Source organism: Thunnus thynnus, chromosome 5 (assembly GCF_963924715.1).
Source record: "Thunnus thynnus chromosome 5, fThuThy2.1, whole genome shotgun sequence".
Classification (NCBI taxonomy): domain Eukaryota; kingdom Metazoa; phylum Chordata; class Actinopteri; order Scombriformes; family Scombridae; genus Thunnus; species Thunnus thynnus.
The window spans coordinates 18,712,496-18,733,868 of record NC_089521.1 but is presented as its reverse complement, the minus strand read 5'-3'; the positions used below and the strand labels follow the sequence as shown (position 1 = coordinate 18,733,868).

The 21,373-nt window shown below is 41.3% G+C and overlaps 1 protein-coding gene across 3 annotated transcripts in view; it reads right to left on the bottom strand.

Moving 5' to 3' along the window:
* Positions 1–495: 495 nt before the first annotated feature.
* The window catches only part of scaper (S-phase cyclin A-associated protein in the ER), a 58,351-nt gene continuing 37,473 nt past the window's right edge, over positions 496–21,373 (bottom strand). For all 3 annotated transcript variants that reach the window (XM_067589760.1, XM_067589762.1, XM_067589761.1), the window contains 8 exons: positions 16,694–16,817; positions 14,806–15,035; positions 12,944–13,099; positions 10,670–10,904; positions 8,979–9,128; positions 2,419–2,610; positions 1,556–1,604; positions 496–1,261 (listed from right to left, as the gene is read on the bottom strand). In XM_067589760.1, coding sequence (XP_067445861.1) covers positions 1,164–1,261; positions 1,556–1,604; positions 2,419–2,610; positions 8,979–9,128; positions 10,670–10,904; positions 12,944–13,099; positions 14,806–15,035; positions 16,694–16,817 — 1,234 coding nt within the window. In that variant the 3' untranslated portion in view covers positions 496–1,163. The remainder of the gene's footprint in view (positions 1,262–1,555; positions 1,605–2,418; positions 2,611–8,978; positions 9,129–10,669; positions 10,905–12,943; positions 13,100–14,805; positions 15,036–16,693; positions 16,818–21,373) is intronic.

Genomic DNA, 21,373 nt, shown 5'->3' with positions numbered 1-21,373 from the left:
CTGGTTTATAAACTCTGCCTAAAACATCCACTTTGATGGTCAGAAGTGCAGAAATAGGAGGCAGCACTGATGTTGTAGTGATGGAATATTACAATAACAAACGCTATCAATATATTTTGAATATCCATTATGCACCAATTAATACACTTCCAATAATCAGTGCACGGCAGGTACATGAAGAGATGGCTTCTTTGGTGGTGTCCAAAACTGGATTCAAATGTTCTTTAAAATAGTGTCAGTGTGTGTAAAACACTTCCTATTCATGTTTCTTGAAAATTCAATAATGGTATTTGTTTTCTGCAATTAGCATTTTTTCCCCTCAATTTACAAACCAAATTGACACATCTTCATTTTATAAGTGCATGAAGGCCTAACTGACCAAAATCCCAGAGCCAACGAGAACAGTAGTGTTGATGTTGGTTTACGTCACACACACAGGGAATCACTTTAAATTTGCACACTGTATACAGAATAAAACCAAAGAACAATGATACATAACCATAATTATTTTTATTTTATATGATAAAAGGTAAATAACTCAATAAATTATATTAATTTGTTAAGTGCCTCCTAACAGAGAGAGAAAGAAAAGGAAAAGATGTGAACTTGAAAAATATAATCTTAACACATATTCAAGGCAGGTCATGTAACTTATAACTGGCATTATGCAGACCAGAGAAAACATCCTGGTCATTCACATTCAAAAATGAGACAAATGCAATAAATTAACACAAACACAGTATCAATAAAAATGTTTGGCAAGTTATTAATTACAGTATCAGTAAATGTTTCAGGTTTAGATCGTCGCTGCTGTGAAAATGAATCTATTTCTATCTACAACAGAAACAAATGGCTTGTTTACACATTACATGGAATAGTTGTGCACGTGTTCTAACCGTAATGTACAAACAAAATGTTTTTGTGCAAATTCCTCACAAACATCAATCTGATTTCCATGAAATCAAAACAGATCCACCGACAAAGGACAACGCTTCACGAGTTTTACATTTGACAGTTTGATGAACATGTTATTTACCGATGTGCAGACTTCAAGTCAGGAAAGGGAAAACAAAAAAAATATCTAAAAAATAACGTCGCATCTCAGTCTCTTTTGTAGTGTTGAAACTGTGCTTATCCATCCTGTGTGACAGTGTGCGTGTCCATCATTCCTCCTGCTTCTTGAGAAAAAACTGCAGCGCTGAATCCCACTGATCTCGAGGAAAGCGGTTGGACAATTCGCAGAAATCCAGCAGCTGGAAAACTTTATATCAGACACAGAAGAACAACTACATTACACAGAAATCCTTGATCCTTTTTAAAAAAACAACAAAATGTTCAGTTTCAATTTCAAAATCAGTGCTTGAAAAATTCCTCACGGCGGAAAACTGTTTTGTCTTAAACACAGTTATTTATTTTTTATTATTATTTTAATTTGGAAGAACCTTCATGTCAAAAAACAACATTTCAACAATTCAAAGATTTTTACAGAATTAAAATGATAAAATTTACAATACATACATTTTTTTGTTAAGCATTTGATAAACTTATAACTTACCTGCTTGCTTTGTTTTATTGTCAGATTCTTTCTCATTTGCGGCACAATCCTATAGAATTTAATAAAAAGCGTCAGTGACTTCAATAACAGTATAACGGAGGCTGTGTATACAATTTCATTTGCCTCATTTAAAGTTAATTAAATGGCAGAACGTTCCAGCAAAAAAACCAAAATCTTTTAAAAAGAAATTTAGAGCTTCAACTACAGTGTCATCCCATTTTAATCTCTTAAATAAACTAAATACTTTCAGTGTAACGGCTGATAGAGAATCATCTCGGATCAAATTGTTTGACTCTGAGGAATGTTCTTGAGGTTAACTCAACAATGAGGGCAGTGGGGCAAGACGCCATGCATTACTGCTTTGTTTGAAAGAAATGACAATAGCTTGTCTCCCTTTCAATGGAAGTTAATCGGTGTCTAAACAGTGGTGGCTGCAGAGTGGTGAGGGCCGTGTTGTCAGGGGGAAGATGAAGGAGACAAGCTGTTTACTGGGAGTTGAACCAGTGGCAGGTAAATCCACTGTGAAGGAAGCCATTTATCTTTGTAAAAGCCCCCTGGTTACAGATTCACCGGGGCTAATATGAACAATCATTAATCAGCCGTCAGCGGAGATAGTTTCTTTCTGATGTCAAAGAAATTTATGTTTGGATTTTTTACTTAATAGGATGAAACTCTCAAGGGCAAACAGGTTATTTTTTAAATTATTAGCATGTTTTTGAATGCATTTTCCGCATTGGCTTCTTTTTTTTTTTTTATCAGATCAATTTTTGGGGACTGCTCAATCGTTCAAGTTATAGTATACAAGTGTGTAAATAATGATCTATTTTTGTGCATTCATATACTGTGTGTGTAACCGTGCTCACCTGAATGAATGTAGCCAGCAGCACGCAGCTCATCTCCTGCTGCAGGATGACCTTGTTCTGAGAGTTGTTGTAACAGGCCGAGATGAGGGAGGGGAAGAGCACTCTGATGAGGCGCGGGTGGCTGAAATACTGGAAGGGCAGCTGACACAGTTTCTGCAGCACGCTGGGCTGGCGGCCAGACTGCACTATCACCTGGAACACACAGGGAGCAGGGCCAGTCAGTCACTAAGCCAGTCAGTGGCACTGCTGGTTGTAAATCACCTCCCTGAGCCCCTCCCACATGTAAATCTGCCACTAAAACAACACACAAACAGCCATTAGGAGGAGACCTGGGGGGCACAGCCTCCCACCACACAATTACAGGCTATAAAACACAATGATGGGATGTTTTGTTCTTCCTTTCTACCAAACAGCAATAGCAGAGCTGCCGCAACATAAGAGGGAAATGAGAAATGTGAACTGATGGCATCATTAGTGGTGAAAACTTCACTTTCAAGTTTTGTGTTAAGCTCTTTCAGAAACACTGTAGCTGCCTGTTACCGCCCTGTAGGAGTGAAGCTCAGGTTGAGAGGGCATTCACAGTGCAGCAGGGGTATGAAGGGGTGGGGTGGCGGGTGAGAGGCAGGGTGAGCGAACCTCCACCAACAGCGTGGCCATCCCCCCACTTTAAGAAATGAGCAATACCATTAATGGAATTTTCACCCCACCGACATCCTGCTCTCCATCACAGCCCCGTCAATCACACACCATCACATCCGGGCCACCAGTATTAAAACCAAATCACTCCCAGCCACATTTGATTAGAAAAAGGGGGCTGCTGCAAAGGAAGGGGGTCCCGGCCTAATGCTCTGGGCATCTCCCTTGAGTCTGGGAAGACCATCAGCAGTCCCTCTGAGAGCCAGGGGGTCAGCGTGGTAAATCCTGGCTGGAGAGAGGAAAAAAAAAAAAAAAAGCTGCACTGCTTTACAGGTACAGACTACAGGACTGAGGGGCTCAACGGCAATGGAAACCAGAGGGGCAAGGTGAGGTCCCCAAGTCACGGTGACATAAATTCACAAGATTTACAAGATTTTAAAAATACACTCTCTAATACTCTTCCCACTGGTTTCTCCTTTGATAATGCACTCCAAGTTTTAGCAGCAGGATAAACAAAGCGATAATTCATGGCTTTTATCAGTTCAAGGTGAAGCTTCTCAGAGCTGCCCTCTACAGCGACGTTCAAAGGGACACAGAACAGTGCCATTTTCCTCTCATCATTTGTTTAAAGAATCCACACTGGACAGGTCAAACAATCTCAGCTTCAACGCATTACAAATACTTATAATGTGAAGACCAATAAATTTGTCAACCTGAAATGTAAGTGTGAACTTTTGAAGCCAAGAGAACATGTGAAATCATTTTTGCTCTGGTGTATTTTACTGAGTGCAGCAGTGAACTAAGAATTTTTTTTTTTTTTTTTTACTGTGTATATGTGTGCGTAACAGTGGAAGAACAAAATCCCCCGTTTCTCTGACTTAATAAGTGTTTCTTACAAAGGAATGTAGGACTTGCTGGACAAATTCATCCACTAAAGGAAGAAGGAAAAAAAGAAAAGGCAAGCTCTGGTTGTTTTCAACAGCAGTGCTGCTTATTTTCAGTGCATGTAGTTTTCGTGTTTTCATGCAATGGTACTTTTCACTAAATCCTACATCATCATATTTATCTACTGCATTGCAACACTGCTTGAAGACAAACCAGTGTAAATAAATTTATGCGGCTGAAATTCATTAGAAAGCCATAAGCAAGATTCAGCATGAAGCTCAAAAAATCTATTTGTTTTTAGGTTTTAATCCAGAGCATTTATAGTTTAGGTGTCATAATTTAACACTATAGCAAATGTTGGATGTTTGAGCTGGGGCTCTGAGGATATCCAACCCACAAAATCACCCACCAATCTCATAATCCTTTGCTACGCACAGTTCCATCTTCAGCTGCCTAAACAAATTGTCCACCCTCAAGTGCCTGACGCAGAAAGACATAAAACAAAGCCTAGTGGCAGTGAGAGCCTTGAGGTAACAAAGAAACCGAGTCCCCTACCAACTTTCCACGCCTCTACCAGGTGAAGAGCAACACCAGAGCCCAAAATGGTTTCCAACTAGAGATTAAACCGCAACATTATTTCTCCCAGCACAGCCCAAGTATCTGCAGCTTAAATCCTGACATCATAAAACTAACAACAAGCATCTGAACCCATGCATCTGGCCCGCGTATAACGCAGACCCCTGTAAAAACTCAAGTGTCTTGGCTGCTCTGTTCTTAAGTTCAGAGACCTGGCATTTTCAAACAGTGCCGAGTTTTATGACGCTTCCATTACATAACTTCCTTACTGTCCACAATGACAACAAAGAGTGTGTAAAGTTAATGTTCTGAAACGCAAACAAATTCCCGGGAAAACCCTGTGTTGAAGCGGAAACCGAGCTAAAGCAGATTTAAGAACAGAGAGGCGGAAAAAGGGACGGTCGTCATCCAGCTGTGCAATACAGCATAAATCTCAAATAGCATAATTAGTTTGAACGCATGAAGCTGCAGCACTGCTGGATGAGGCAGATTTCACTGCAAAGTCATTTTATTAATTTTATACACGTATTAGGGCTGCAACTAATGACTATTTCTTGTTATTGATTATTTTCTTGATTAATCGATCAATTGTTTTGTCTGTAAAATGTTGGAAAAATAGTCAAGAATGCTCATAATTTCCTCAAGAGTCAAAAGGTGACATCTTCAGTCCAAAACCTAAAGATATTCAGATTACCATTGACAAAGAAAAACATTAAATCGTCACATTTGAGAATCTGAAACCAGCTAATGTTTGGCATTTTTGCTTAAAAACCCCCCCGACATAAACGACTAAAACAATTATTCAATTATCAAAACAGCTGCCGATTAATTTTTTTGTCGATCTCCTAATCAAGTAATCGTTGCAGCTGTAGCACAAATCTAATTTGGAATTTGTAATGTCACCCAGAGGAAAAGTGACAATCTCAAATGTTTGGAGGCATCTTCATTCATTGTTGTGTCTAGACAGCCCAAACACCTCAGGAAGAACCAGTGTCAGAGCAGGGCCATATATCTGACACTTGAATCCGCAACATAAACCTGATCCATCACAGTGGTACTGCTCTACTGATAAGACAAGCCGCACAGCAGACACCACAAAGCAAAGTTAGTCAAATAACCGTTTAGTGCCTCTTTACAACACTTTTACAATAGCTTATTGAGATGAGCACAGGACGCCATGCAAATTGCATTTGGACAATTGAATTCTAGCGTTGCAGACATTGACATAGACACTCCAACTTGACTTTTAGGGTAATTGTCAGTTGTCTTAAAATCTCATAAAACCTGCTGTTTACACAATAAAGTTTAGTAACTCTTTATTTATCTCTATGAGCTGATGTCACCCTGTCACAGATCCTACTGCTGATAATTCTGCTCTGAAAATATCCTGACGACAGTATTACAGACAAATGGAAACTCCTCACTGAAAGGTTCACAAGGATAAAAATGTCCTCAGCTTCACTTAAGCCCGTTGGACATGCGTTCACCCTTGAAGCAGAGTGTAAATCATCTACCGAACTAACAATCAGGCCCTCTCCTGCCAGTCAGCAGAGAGTGTGTCTGTCTGCGTTTCTCTGCCTCTGTTTACTCTGCTGGGTGATACAGAGAGTGCATTCCCCGGCACTGGCTCCCTATGGTCTGCACGAGCTGCACTTACCCTGCAGGCAGTGAGGGCTTGGTTGTCTTGGCAGTAATGGACTGCTGAAGGGAGCGTTTCAACATCAGGTTAACAGGAATTACAGGCCTAAAGCTTGGCTTGGGCCTGCGGGGCAGAGGAAACGCCCTCTGAGAGAATGGGAAGAAGAGGAATGACCCCACAGATAAGGCTGAGCTCTGGAGATGTGTGTGGGATGTTCGCTCTAGAGACGATCTATATCTCATGAGATTCTTAGTGGTATAAAGAAAACAGTTTATGAAATATAAGCAACGAGGAGTCGGGTAATCTCAGGAGCCAGTGCAGGGAAAACTATCACATTACATTTATAAAAGATCCATACACTACCTAAATTTAGACCTGCTCTAGTGTGTGTGTGTGTGTGTGTGTGTAATGGGGGCAACAGCATTTGTGTGTTTGCCTGTGTAGCTCACTACTTGCGTGTGTGTGGCCATTTTTTCCATGTACTGAAAACCCCCCTCCAAAGTTTTCTTAAGGTTTCCACACTCTCAAATTGCTCGTGTCTTTCTAAAAAGCAAGCAGGAATCAGGTGGGTTAACATGTCAACAGTTTACAATTACAGTTCCGTCAGCTCAAAGATTCAACAGATCATCACCACGGGTGATTCACAAATGAATCACTGTATTTAAAAGACAAGGAGATTACCGGTATATGTCTCTATGGGGAAAAAGGAAGTGTAATTACATGTCAGTTACAAAATAGGTTTTATTTGTCCTGGTTTTTTTTGGAGGGGGAAAAGGTCTCCACGGACCCACCAAACAGACAATGAAACATATGGCTACATGGCTCAGTGGCCCCCACGAGCAGGAACACACTTGAAACACACAAGCCTACATATGTCACTCTCGCAATGGCTTTCTGTGTGACAAGGTGAATTATTCATGCCCCCTGAGCAGAGGGAATACATCACTACGTATTGTGCCGCTTCAAAGTTCTGCTTTTTATGAGCAGCCTTATTTCTAGAGCGTATATACTGTATAAACAAAAGCTGGTGTGCCGACAGTGAATCAGCAGTCTCGGCGACCGCACAGGCCTGGGGTCGGGCCGCTTTTGTGTTCTGCCAATGCTTACATTAGCTTGAGAAAAGCTCAAGCTGCTCTAAATATTCTCCTTAACGCATCCATCTTGGTGCGGAACTGAATGGACGCGTTCCAGGAACTGGACCACTGGTAAAGATCAACTCTGTGAGTGGGTTGTGTGGGATCTTGTTTCTTGACAATCTAGAGTCAAACATATATTTTTTAAACTAAATTCTTAAACCCCTGAAGTAAGGTAGGAATATTTTTTTTTTGTTGTTTCTCAAAACTTTCTTATTGGCCCAATAATGATTTTTCACCAAATAAGCTACATGCAAATGTTTTTTTTTTTTTTTTTGCCAAATACAGTCAGACATGGCTGCTCTGTCAATGTTGCTGTGGACAAAGACAAATCATCTGTCACTCGCTTAATTTAATCATCAGTCCTCATTGAATTATTCAATTTAATATGCTAATTGGCTCTACAATGACCAGCAGAATGCTAATTCTATACATCAGAATAATTAAATTGGATAAGTACACAGAGGAGAGCTTAAGTGCCATATAGTTGAGGTGAATCCTTTTAATTAGAAGTGAAAAATCTGGCAAATTAGAATCAGTAATCAGCCTATAAATTGTTGCGATGGGGGTTGACTGCGACTGTGAGGAGATAAATCACATATCAGAGGTTTGAGACTGAAGCTGTGGCTGCTGCCTGCGTGTGGGTCAGGCTTAACACAATCAGAGCCCAGCCAACTGTAGCATGGCTAATCAGGGGCCCGGTAGACGGGCCATGCATGACAGCCAATTACACAGCAGCCAGGTCTGCTCCATCACATCCTGCTCACTTCCATAGAAGTCCCTAAGAAGTTGTATCACCGAGGCCAGCATGCTGCCTTGCTTTACCAGGAGGGAACAATGGGTCACTCTGTGGGACAATAGACGACACACAGACCACAGGCAGGAAGGTGCCAAGGCATGAATCTTTAAACGGGTGCTTTTTGTTACAATTACAAAACTACAACGTTTTTCTGACAAATAATACATGAGAGGAAAAATAGTAATTACTAAAGTATGCTGCCTCAACAGACAACTGAAGGCAAAAAGTAACTTGTGCTGAAACAATTAAATAATTAGTCGATTGACAGAAAAGGAATTTATGACAATATGTGATATGAAAGAACCTTTTCAAATATCAAGTATTCAAAAAAAAACAACCTAATTTTTATTTTTTTTTTATTGTTGGTCTGACAAAGGTAAATATAGACAAAAAGAGATAGCACCTCATTTGCTAATAAAAATGATGAATCTGTCATAACTTTTGTTATTTCCTGTGGTATGAAAATTATTATTAACATAAAATGCATTATGTCTGATAGCCCTCATCTATCTGTCCTCATATGCATTCCTAAAAACAAACATCTTTATGAATCAATTTCATTCTTAAATGAATTAAAATAACACTCAACATATTGAAATACAAAATATATTGAAAACATTAGCTTGCATCTCCACTGCGCCTGTGGAATAATGCTGAGGGAAAAACAAACAAACAAAAATTTGGCTCATGGTTGAACCCGATTGCTGACCCCTGTTACAAATTGAATGGAATTTAAAAAAATAAAAAATATTGGCAGAATTCCTAACAAAAAAAATTGTTAGTTACAACCTACAACTGAAACTAAATATATATTTGGTTTGGAGAGGTTTAATTTTTTTGAACTGAAAATCATGAAGTCATTGCTGTGCAGTGTAGGTTCAAGCTGCGTTACCTGGTTGTCAGGGTGGTTGACGGTGAAGTATCCCACACAGATGATGACTTCGTGGAGCAACTCTTCAGAGGAATGCTGGGTACAGTACCAGAGCAGGGAGCTGACAACATGTCGGAAAGCAAGAGACAGGCCCTCGGCTCCTAAAACAGACTGAAAGATCACAGACGAAGCGTGTCAGTGTGTATCGTAGTAAATTAAACAGAAATTACTGCGACTGTGATAACAAAGACCGCGAAGCAATAACAATGCAAAGTAATAAAACATTATATATGTTTTGCTGGTGGAAACATACATGGTGTAAGAGTATAAGCAACTCAGACGGGGTCCCAACATAAAACACCCCAAACTCGCTCACAAATGAGATGCTAGGAGCACTTCACAGACAGTATTTATTAAACATGTCAGTGTGACAAAGCACCATAAGATCATCACAATCCCACTGGAAGTTTGAGCATGTTAGCATTGTAACATCCATAAACAGTTAAATTATATTTTCAGGCCTCATAACCTTTGAATGCAGGCAACATATCCATCAAAATCATTGCATCATGTTTAGCAGCTTTCACGTGGAACAAAAGCGAGTTCATTTAATTAAATAAATAAAATTCGAAAAGACAAACAGGGAAACCACAAAGCAAGGAGGAAAACCTTGGCATTTCTGGTATGAATCCTCTTTTCATACTTATTTTTGAGGAGTGCAGACTTATTGCAGCATATTCTGCCAAAATGCAACCACTGTAAAACCCAATTATTTATACTGCATTTGCCCCTTTTAAAAACCTTTTCTAAACATATTACTGGAGGCTGATGCGGCAGCAGAGTGAGTTTACTGCCCGGATTCTCATCATCCATCCACTGTGATACGTATTAGCCTGTGCTGTGAGGTAATGTGAAACACAAGGTGATTACAACTCCCAGCTCCCCCCCACCCACCCCCCCAAAAAAGAAACATTATTTAAAATGTTCATAAAACTCTGGCAGTGAAATGCTTTCATTCCAGCTGTTTTGAGTTGCCCAAATGTGGCTGGCCAGTGAGAGGAAGCTGCTTCAAAGTAATTACCACAAGACATTAAAATAATTAACAGCATTCTCGCTTGCTCTTGTGCCTTTCCGTCTACGTGGTGACTTGGCACAGTGAAGCTGTCGCCCTCTCCTCTTCTGGGTGGGTAATGTACGGCCCTGCATACAGTGCTAATCACTCGCGCTCCATCCTTACTGCTGACCCACCGGGCTTTGTTTGACCCCAGCAACTGACCTGGGGTCAAAGGGCAACTATGTTTATGTCCACGGGTCAGCTTTGTCCTGAGGAGAGTAACTCCTCTTCTAATAGCTCTTAACAAAGTAACTAGCATCAATCTGATTATGTATACAGATTTATTAAATCCAGGGACAATAATTAAATATTTGTGGGCATCTTTATGATATCCTGCTGTTAGTGATTAGGTACAAGTCCTTAAATTACTCTAATACCAATAAATTAATACCAAGTCACCAACTGTTTCAGCAAACCATGTATTGTGAAAATCATTTTACACAGTATGTATAGAATTTACAATACAGAAAACATGCTCCGTCAGATGCAGAGCTGCTGAAAAAGAAATAAAGACCTTTATCTAACATGCAAATTGTGCTGGATCTGTATATTTTTTAATTTGCAAAAAGTGAAAACAATATACTATTAATGTGGATACCTGGAAGGTGGATAGGTCAAGCAGGGCAAAACTGTTGAGGAAGCGGATGCCTTGCAAAGCCACCTGGATGACCCCAGGGCCGTAGGGTTCCTGACTCTGGGATGCAGACTCTGGTGAGAAACTGTGCAACAGGATACAATACAGGGTGTGCACCACTCCAACCAGGTCTGTGGACTGCAGCAGGGCCGTCAATCCAGTCGGGTCCTGCCGCTTATTGTCGAATATAGTGGGAGCACTGAGGAGGACGAGAGGGGAAATATATGATCAAGCAACACCAAAAAAAAATAATTCTAGACCTCAGTGGCTTCTAGATTTACTCAGCAGACAAGAGCTTAGAGATGACTTTCCCTTTGGATAAAAGATACTACCCCCGTTAGTGCTACTGTATTCCCTGCTTGAGAAAAGAGCCTCAAGTTCAAAATATGCTGCATTTCGACATGTTGGATCACAGTTGCTTTTGTCTAAATTTGCGACTCAATTACTAAAATGTACCGTCGGCCAGTTTGGTTGTAGCTGAAGAGTGGGACCTTCAAGATTCAAGACTGTCCTACCGCTCCCACTCCAGCTACAGTAAACATAGTAATGCCATGACGTGAAGCTCATGGCAGCGACTTCCAAGCTGGCAGATTGTATTGAGCCTCCTGACAAGGTGATTAGTTCTCCAGCATATTTGATTCAAAGTGATATGTTTGTTTGGCTTCAACAAGATGCCACCCTGATGGATGAAGCCATATTTAACAACAAAGCCAGGTATAATGCTGGTTAAAAAGAGGAGGTACCGACTTTCTTTCAATACAAGCTTGACAGTACAGAGAAAAGGCTCCATTCAGTAAGCCAAAAACATCACCAATGATTTAATTCCCCTTTGGCATTAGTGCAAGAGAGAGTTTCTCTTTATAGATAAACTTCTAGCAAGAGTTGAAAGCTGAAAGCTTAAAAAGACTAGAATTTAGGTGAAAAACCAAATCAGAAAAGATGAACAGATACAACATTTTAAAAACAGAATACAATTCAATTATTTTTAAATCATATCAGTGCCTGCAGGATTAACTGGGCCACACAATTAGCAATTCATTTGATCTTTAAAAAAAACCAACAAACTGAAAATGCAAGAAAAAAGTTAAAAGTAATTAATGCAATAATGGCATCTTCACAGTCGCAATGCAGAAGGCTCCATGGAAAAACTCACAGCTAGTACAGAGGGACAATTTAAGACTACTGCAGCAGCACCAGCTATGATTTGCAGCCATGTAGAATGGAGGGTGTGTGACCTCTGGATGGAACCTACAGTGCATGCTGATACTTGATGTTAGCCAACAGGCTCTGTGTGAAATATGTTGCTAGGCAAGAACACAGCCTCCAAATGCCATTATAATCCCCTGACACAGCAACTGGCATGGCCAAAATATTCTACAAGCCCACTGAGCATTCTTCTATATGACACACAGAGAATCTTGGCAGAACAGAGCTCATTGGCTGCTGTATTGATCTTGACATTGGTCTCATTATACCTGCGATATCTGATGACAAGTTTTCTCACAGATATTCAGTAGCAAACATGGTGTAAGCTGTCCTCTACCATGCCAGTGTGAGGCAGCTGTTCAGTGTTGTAGCAGCACCTTGCAGCTGGCAAGCTACAGCAGCACACTGGGTGACAGTGAAGACGCAACGACAAGTTCTGTGAGTGATGGACTGTCAAGTGCAAAGAAGTGAGGTTGGTATAGAAAAAAAAAAAAAAAGACTAAAATTGCTACAGATTGAGCATGACAATTATGCATAAAGTTTGTTCTAGTGTAATGACATCAAAGCTGGCCTCACTACTATGGTCAGCATTTCTTTTCCTTTCAAGTGAGGAGTTGTGGTGCTGATGTCCCTCAGTGTGACTGTGTGCTTAGCCTCTGTCAGCGGCGCCACTGAACCTCTCTGAGTTGAGGTCACCATAGCACACGTGGGTGGGCTCCCCCCACGCTGTAGGCTAAGGTTTATGGTGAGTGACAGAGCGCCGGGTCAAGTAGATGCCTATCTCTATCTGCAGTAACGACAGCTTAGCCAGCTAGCTGGCTGGAGTAAACGACCTGCTGGCTGATTGCAGAGGAACCGTAGTCTTTGTTTGAGTAACCATGGGCCCAGTCTTTATGGATCCTTGTGACATTAAAAAACTGACAGTGACTCACTCTCTGTCATTAGACACACAGAGGTGTGTGTGTGTGTCAGGGGAGATAAAAAGATAGCAGGGGTGTTTTATGTGTATAACAGAGTAACAGACATGCTCACCGTCCGGTTACGACAAAGCACAGCTTGCACATGCTGTGCAACAGAGCTGACGCTTGCTGGAGGAAAGAAGACATCTTGGGGTGCTCGTCTACAGGAGCTTGGACCGACAGGAAGCACCCGTAAAGCTTGTCAATCAAACCCATGTTTACTACGTAGCTGCGAGAAACAGAAGAAGAGACAAATACATACAGTGGTTAGAAGCATTTTCCTTAAATGGTAAGACAAATTTACCTTGGGAGACTTCCTTTGTTTAAAAAAAAAAAAAAAAAAAAAAAAAAAACTAATCTCACCCAAGCAAACAAAAGCCTTTACTGTGCATACTTCCAATGGCCCTGCAGTTGAAAGCCGATACCTCACCTAAGCCCTTCACCCACTGCTATTACTGTGATATCTCCAATTTGTCTTTGCCAATGACAGGTCTCATGATCATGTTCCCTGTAGTCTTTCAGCCACAAATCACAGCTAATAGTGTCATTAGAAGGCTGCTGTGGCCCCTGTGCCAGCCCAGCTCTGGGCCCTTAACAGTCTGCTGACCTGGAGCCATCTTCTTACAGCTCCGGTATGCCTGAACCTTTGGGCTCAGCTCAGGCACCAACGGCTTACAAAATAAAGCTAGAGAGCAGTACAGCTGCCAATCACGGCTTCCAAGTGGCTGACGAGGTCACTGTGAAGCCACTGTTCTTCATCTTATCATTGCCTTGACTCGTCGCTTCTTTCGCATACCTTTTTTGTTAGAACTGTCACTCACTAAAGGCCTCTAAAAACAGGTGATTATGCCGTTTTTCAAACTCCACTGCAGGTCATTTGACACTTGAACCAAGTTCCATTGTTTTGACTTGATCCTCTTCCACAGCTTTATGTAGGTTGAAAGGATCTATCCTCACACTGACTGCTTTGTTCAGTGCCTGCTCTCTGTTTAACAACCTGCTTGGTGGTCACACTTGCCACTTTGCGTCTTATCATATGAACATGAATTGAAAACATTTCTGACAATGATAGGGGGCTAAAAGCACTGAAAGGCAAACTGAGGAACTGGTAATGAGAGCAAAGGAAATGGTGATCTCCTTTCTATGTGATATATAGGTTGGCATAATGGGAGAGCGTTGCAAAAGCTAAAAATGTTTTGATCTTTTGTCCTTCCTCACTAGCATATACATTATACAAGGCAGTTGAGGTAAATCTTCTGCTCGTACTTGGGATTACCAGTCTGACGACACCATTTTTCTCAGGCCCTCCCCTGTCTCCAGGGTTACGACTAGGTCAGTGGATGAGAGTGGTGGGCCTGTGCAGCTGCTCCGACCAGATGAATCATGGCTTGTGGGAGGGATGGTGGAAAGACTGCACTCTTCCACACGGCTTCATCAGGCCGGGCCTGCCTTTCCTCATAGCCTACATTTCTCCAACACAGCCCGACTCCTACAGTCCAGACCCACACGGCTAGCTCGAACGCCAGGTTCAAGGGGACCTTTCAAAGCTTTGGAAGTGCTCTTTGTTTATGCTACTTTGTGCCCCCCCTAGAAACTGATCTTACTTGAAATGTGGTGCTGAATGTGTGGAAAAAGTAAAAGCTGGAAAGATGCCAGCATACACGCTCATTCTCACACTACTCCCATTCTAACAAGACACCAGTTGGACCATTTCCAAGAGATCTGACATTTCGTCAGCCTATTCTTTACATGGGGCATGCTGTTGAGGAAATCAGAGGTTGACCAACTCTCAACCCAGTGAAGAGGAGCAGAAGAGGAGCAGAGGAGGGATGTACTAAAGAAGGTAAAAAGGTCGTAGATTGAAAAAAAAAAAGAGGTGCCATGAAGGAGGAGGAGGAGGAGGAGAGCAGTGTGAGAGTTGTACAAAGAAAATACCTGATTAGGTCTTGTGTACGAGTGTTGAAGGAGTCTATGGCAGAGCTCTTGACCTTGGCATCTGGGGAGGAAATCCATGTGTTTTCGCCTTGTCCAGACTCAGAGATATGTGGCCACAGGGACCCCAGGATGGTAGCTATGGTCTGCAACAGGCCTGTGGTCAAACCTTCAAAGACCTGTTTGTTCACACTGCGCCCAAAAATGGACTTGTCCTCATCTGGGACATAAAGCTGTGAGAATTAAAAAAAAAAAAAAAGACTGTTATCACAAGGTACAATCCCTAAATGTATATTGATAAATTAGCTTCATGTGCTCCTTTCTCTGATCCTTCAATAAATACTGACACTGAGACTGCAGGAGACAGGTCAATTTAGCCTTAGCATGAACTATGAGTGAATGGACAGCAAACTATACATGCCCTGTTTTAGTTTAGCAAAAGGCTTTTCATTGCTTTACATTGTGCACTTTAGTGAGTTACTATTTATCATCTTAATCTTACAATAATGAGATAGCCGTTTGCGATATATCCTCAGCCACACAAGTGACAAAAAAAGCTGGTGTTAACAGGTTAAGATGTACTATGAACCAGCTACATGCTGACAAGATGGGAGCCCAGATAAAAAAAACGAAATTCAACAGCGTAGTCAGAAGAGCTTTTCCCTCATCTGTATTTCTAGCTAAACTTCTAGAAAATAGAGGCAGAGCTCTAGGTTTAAAATATAGTGCTGCTGTTCAACGTGCAGAACCATGCAAAGGTAAAACCTTCTCATTTGGTCTAATGGTTGGGGTGAATGCTGACAGCATAGGTAAATCCACCGACATTCTCCACAAATCTAATTAAAAGGGGACATGCTCATATGGCAGCACAACCCCCATGGCCTTACTCTATTGCTCACACACACGCATACCAGCACATAGATGTGCACATGCGTACACACAGTCAAACTACTAAACACAATAACAAATGCAATGCGTATGTGAAAATATTAATACATTTTTTGAGTTGTAAATTAAATCACAACTCATTAAAGAGGAGTGAAAAGGAGCATGAATAATTGTTCAGGCCAATAATCTCAGTGTACACATAGAGAAAAGTCAGATTGTCTCCTGCAGTGCTGTTGGATATGTCAGTCAGCAGAGCAGCTGCTGGGATATGTTTTATATAAACTGAAGCATACAGGCTAACCTCTCCCTGTGTGCCCTGAGGAAATATGACTGCTTTGGATTGGAACTCGGCACTGGAGAAGGAAGCCCCAGTAGAGTTCATGCATGTACCACAACCCAGTGCCTGTGCCTTGTCCTGTCTGTGTTGTGAGTGTAGGCGGCCCCAGCTAGCCGCCACCGTTAGATGTTTGGAGTGGGCTGATGTTTACAGCCCTTCTTACAGAGTGCTGAAGGATATGGGGCTGACATGTCGCCGCAATGCAGCCTGCCTGACTGCCTGCCTGACTGACTGTGCTCTCACATTCCCTCAGTCAGGAGGCATCTGCGGAGCGGTTGGGCAATGGTTTGTTACTTGCTGGCTGGTGTCTTGCTCTGTCTTTCATTAACACTGTGGCAGGAGCAGACACCAGCAAAAAAGGCAGAGCTTTCCCAGTTTTCACAGCACTGTATGTCAACAGATGAATTTAAAGCAAAACAAAAAAGGAGACAAAGTTTATATGTGGCTACGTTGGAAAGTTGGAAGTTAATTTTATCATGTTTTGAACACCTTGCAGCCAAACATATTCAGCATCTACTTTTCATTTACTGTACTTCATACAAATTGAAATAATGCTTTTGGCACAAACTAATTAAAACACATTCAGTCTCTTTGCATCATTTATGAAACATTCTGTATTTCATGGTGAATTAGGTTTCAGTCATTTGCTGGGGTGCATTGACTTACTGTTAGCTGGTGCAGCAGCAGGTCCATGAGGAGCGCAATCTTGTTGCTAAACAGCACATAGGAGCAGTTGAGAGGGCAGCAGGAACATGCCAGGTAGTAGGTATTTACAGCAGCACAGAGAGATCTAGCACGGACAGATGAGAAACTATTATTAATCACAAATTAAGAAAAAAGGAGGAAGAAAAACACCTCAAGGCGGGCTGCTACTCTCCTTGCGATTTGTTAAAGAAACACCACTACTGGGATGTAAATGAGTAGCCCTGGGCACTGACAAGACTATCTGCAGTCATCAGGAAACCAAACACACTCTCCTGTATTTGTGGTTCCTTAAGGGTGTAGTTTGTCTTCACAAGTCAAAAGCATATCTCACTGACAGCGCGAGAAAGGAAGCCGATTTGAGGAATAAAACACTCATATCAGCTACTTATGCGGAGACTCCCCTCACTAGAGCCACCTTCAGAGGAGCTGGGCGCAATCTCAGTCCCATCTTGGCTGAGATGCTGCAGCATTTCCGCTGGAGAGATAAAACTATTCCTCTCAGCAGCTCCTCACAGCCGCCAGGCAGCCCCAGGCAGCAGCCAGCGCTGTATTATGTCTGCTCTAAAACAAGCCCCAGAGAAGATTAATGCCTCAGATAACTGACCAATCGTTCTGCTGTGACTGCTACTCCCCCTCTCCTCCGTTTCATCAGTTAATATTTTCTGACAACTGTATATTTTAGCCATTGGCGGAATGGCGTGTCCTATCTGCTTGCTGGAAGAATGGAATCTGCCTCTCCATTGCCTAAAGTAGGCCATGTTTATTTCAACTGGTAAACATTTTGATATCTACCGAAACCTTCACATCTGCTGTGCGTTTTCGGTCAAACCACGCTGGCATAGTAAAGGAAAATAGATTAGGCTGAGGCAGACCCGAGTCTGTCAATAACTTCCTCTATTCTTTGCTCTGCATTTGCTAGTGGGCAGATCAGCCGTTTCGCCGTATCATTATTGACAGTGCAGCGTAAAGCTGTCAAACATGGAATGTGGTGATAATGTGTAAAACATTATACTTTCAGCGATCGGACAGTGTCCAAATCTGACATCAAAACTTACTTCTGTCCACCTGAAAACAATAACAGAACACTTAAAAAAAAGAAACTCCAGAAAAATGGCTACTGTCTTGTATGGCAGCTACATTGGCAGTAATTTTATTAAAGCATAAAGACAGTGGAAAACATTAAGCCATAATGGTTAAGTGCACTGATTGAGCAGCCTGTGTGGAGCAAGAGGTGAGGTAACATGAGAACCCAACCAAACTATGCTCTGCGTGCAGCCATCCAGCTTCATGACTACAATTCCCAAATGAACACGGGACAAATATCTGCTTCTGTGCCACTGCTATTTAGAACAGAAATACCAAAACGACAACTCAAATACTTTTCATCTCAAAAACTATTGTATAATTACATGTTTCCCACAGCTTAAACTGTGGTAGCTGCTACGCACATTCCCCCAAAGGACAAGAGTTACTTTATGTGCCTTAAGACACCATCATGGTGTTTAAGATCGTGTCCCTGTTGAGTTAAGTAGTGCATAGTAATAGGGATATCATATAACCTATCAGAGATAAAATGACTAGGCAGGACTGACTTGATTACTGTCAAAGAGTTGTTACAGGACATCAAGATAAAGTTCATCTTGGTGAATGGTAGCATTGAGGTTACACCTATGACAACTGAGATTTTGTGTTTTCTTCCTGCCAAATAAGTTGCATGAATTTTATACAACAAAGTATACCTGGGAAACAGTTGCATTTATCATTTATATATTATTTCACTGTTGCATTTATTGTAGAAAAGCTTCAGTCCTCCTTGGAGTGCAGACATACAAACAGGACTGTGACTTATGAAAAAAGTAGTCATCTACTTTGTACTCTGAACTTCTCATTAGGATTTAGGGATGTCTTAGATCAGAGGATTGGTGAGGCTGTGCAAAATGTTTCACTTCATCCTGGTGTCGGTGAGACAAGTCTTGTTAAGAAGCACAGGTGTCTTCTAAATATTTATGCATTTGTGGTCCCCAGTGGATGAATCCTACTGTCTTTGGTGATTTGGTGAAGCTGATTTTACTTCTGGTGCCAACAGCAGATGGCTTTTATTTATTTATTTTTTTAACTTTTTGTGAAATATCTCTACAATTATAGAATGGATTGCCATAAAATTTGGAACAGATATCTGTGGTGTCCCGATAATGTAGCCTGACTTTAATGATCGCTTGACTTTTCCTCTAGTACCACCATGTTTACATTTGTCTTTTTTTGTGTGTGAAATGTCTCAAAAACTACTGGACTGCCATGAGATGTGGTTTATAAATTAATGTTCCCTTCAGGATTAATTGTAATAACTTTGTGATGCCTTATCTTTTCATCTAGTGGCATCACACTTAATTTGGCCAATAATTTGGTTTATGACATAACAATTGCAAAACTAATGACATTCCCATGAGCCTAAGATGTAGATGAAGATAGTGATCATTGTAAACATTATACCTGCTAAACATTAGCATGTTAACATTGTCAAAGTGAGCATGTTAAAAAGCTGACGTTAGCAGTTAGCTCTCAAAGTATAATGAATATATGCATAGCACAATGCACATCATGGTTTTCACTTGAGTCAAAAATTAGTATAAACAAGGCAGAATACAATATTTTTTAAAAGAAAACGTTATAAAAAAGACAAATATTTACAAGTAGTAATACACAACTGTGAAATTGTTTTTTTAATTAATTTGATGCAAGGCATGGCTGTATTCTCTCTCCTCTGACCTGACTAGCATATTCTAATTAAAATCACTTCACCCCTGGCGATACAGATCTGGCCCTCTGGCTTAACAATCGACTCACTCAACTGCTCATGTAATGAGCATGCAATTGCTTTGTAACACAGCTAATCAGGCTTGTCTTTGGTCATCTCTGAACAAATGAGGAGCCTGTCAAAGACATGGTTGAGTTATGCCCTTACACCAGCTTGTACAATGAACCATCACAGTGATCTGTCTTTGGTTTCCTCCCACCTAATTGAGCTTGATGAGCATGACACCTGATAGTCCGCCCTCTTTGGGAATCTCACTATCTCAATACCCCTCCATGACAGCTCCAGCCAAAGATTCTGAGGAACAATTTGGTGAAGTGCCACACCACCTTGTCTCATGTTGCACAAAAACTTTGTGAGGACTGATGTGTGCCAGTATATCTAAGCAGACAACATTCCTCCACTTACACCATTATGGGGTTCTGATTGTTCTTCACATTTTCCCCGAAATGACCACAGCCACTATCCATCTCCACCTTCAAGCTATTATCACTCCTACAACAATTCTGCTCGGAAAATAGGAGCCATAAACTATTGTTGCAAGTTTTAACTGGTAAACTAACCCCTGGAATCTGACTGATAAAAACTGGAGATGGAGGGAGAAAGTGAGATGCAAATAATGAGGGGTGTAATCTGCACACCTACACTAAACAGCTTAACCTCACCCAGCCAGGGAATACCATTTTACCTGTGGAGCTATTCACATCTATAGAGAAATGAGGCCAAGAGGTAGAGGGATGGAGCACACCTGATCCCGTTTCACCCCCCTGTAGCTCTCTGGGGCTCAGCCTGGGTGGCCAACGGGCCTAAACATGATAAGGTGGAGGCTTGGGGGGGGGGGGGACGACTGACCTCTGCATTTAAACTAATATATTAAAACACCAAGTTCAATGTATACCCCAAAAGCTGACAGAAAAAGACAACCAACTATGCCTGGAAGTGAGAATATGGCTTAAAAAGAATCAAGATTTCAATGTCTGGTTAATTTTCCATCCTAAATGAGATGCAAAAAAAAACAAGATAAACACAGTTTCTTTAGCAGGGAGATGTCTGGTTATGGATTTTCTCCATTTTTCAACATAAAAAAATAAACAGCTAACAACAGGACAACAAGCATTTAAAAGGCTCTTTATGCTTTTTGTCACTGCCTTGCATTATCTACCCTGAGATCTGTGCTCTTCAACCTGAGTCTCACATTTCTCGCCCTCTCTGTGCGTTTCCTATGTGCGCAGTCAAGCCTGACTGGAGCAACGCTGCAGAAATCTGACCAACTTCCAGATCAGGTTGAGTCCCTGCCTCTTAAACAGGGTAAATTTGTGTTCAGGGGAAGAAAAAGAATCCTAAGCCAAAATAAAAGGTGAGGAGCAAATCCATTTCCTTGTGCTGTCAAACAATCCCTTCATTCACTGCTATCTAAATGACATTTAATTTGATTCTGCTGTTGATCTCTCCGATACCCTGAGTGCTTCCAAGATATCTACTCTGGCTGTTGTGCCACACTGGCCAGGTATAAAGCGGGGGGAGGGAAATCTGATGAGCCGTCACACAGCATCACGCTCATGAGCATGAGTGCATGCACACACACACAGACACACACAAATGGTAGAAAACATCCTGAAATAAAACCACAAGTAGCAGGGTCTGATTTCACAGGATACACCAGGTCAGGTCATGTGAGAGGTAGAAAGACAAATTGGGTTAACACGCATGTCCAAGGACTCCTAAATCCCTCTCTGGAGATTACCTGTTCCAGTTACCATAATAGCTCTATTCGTCTTTTTAAGGCAATTAAAATGGTCAACCTACTGTATGACAAACACATTAACATA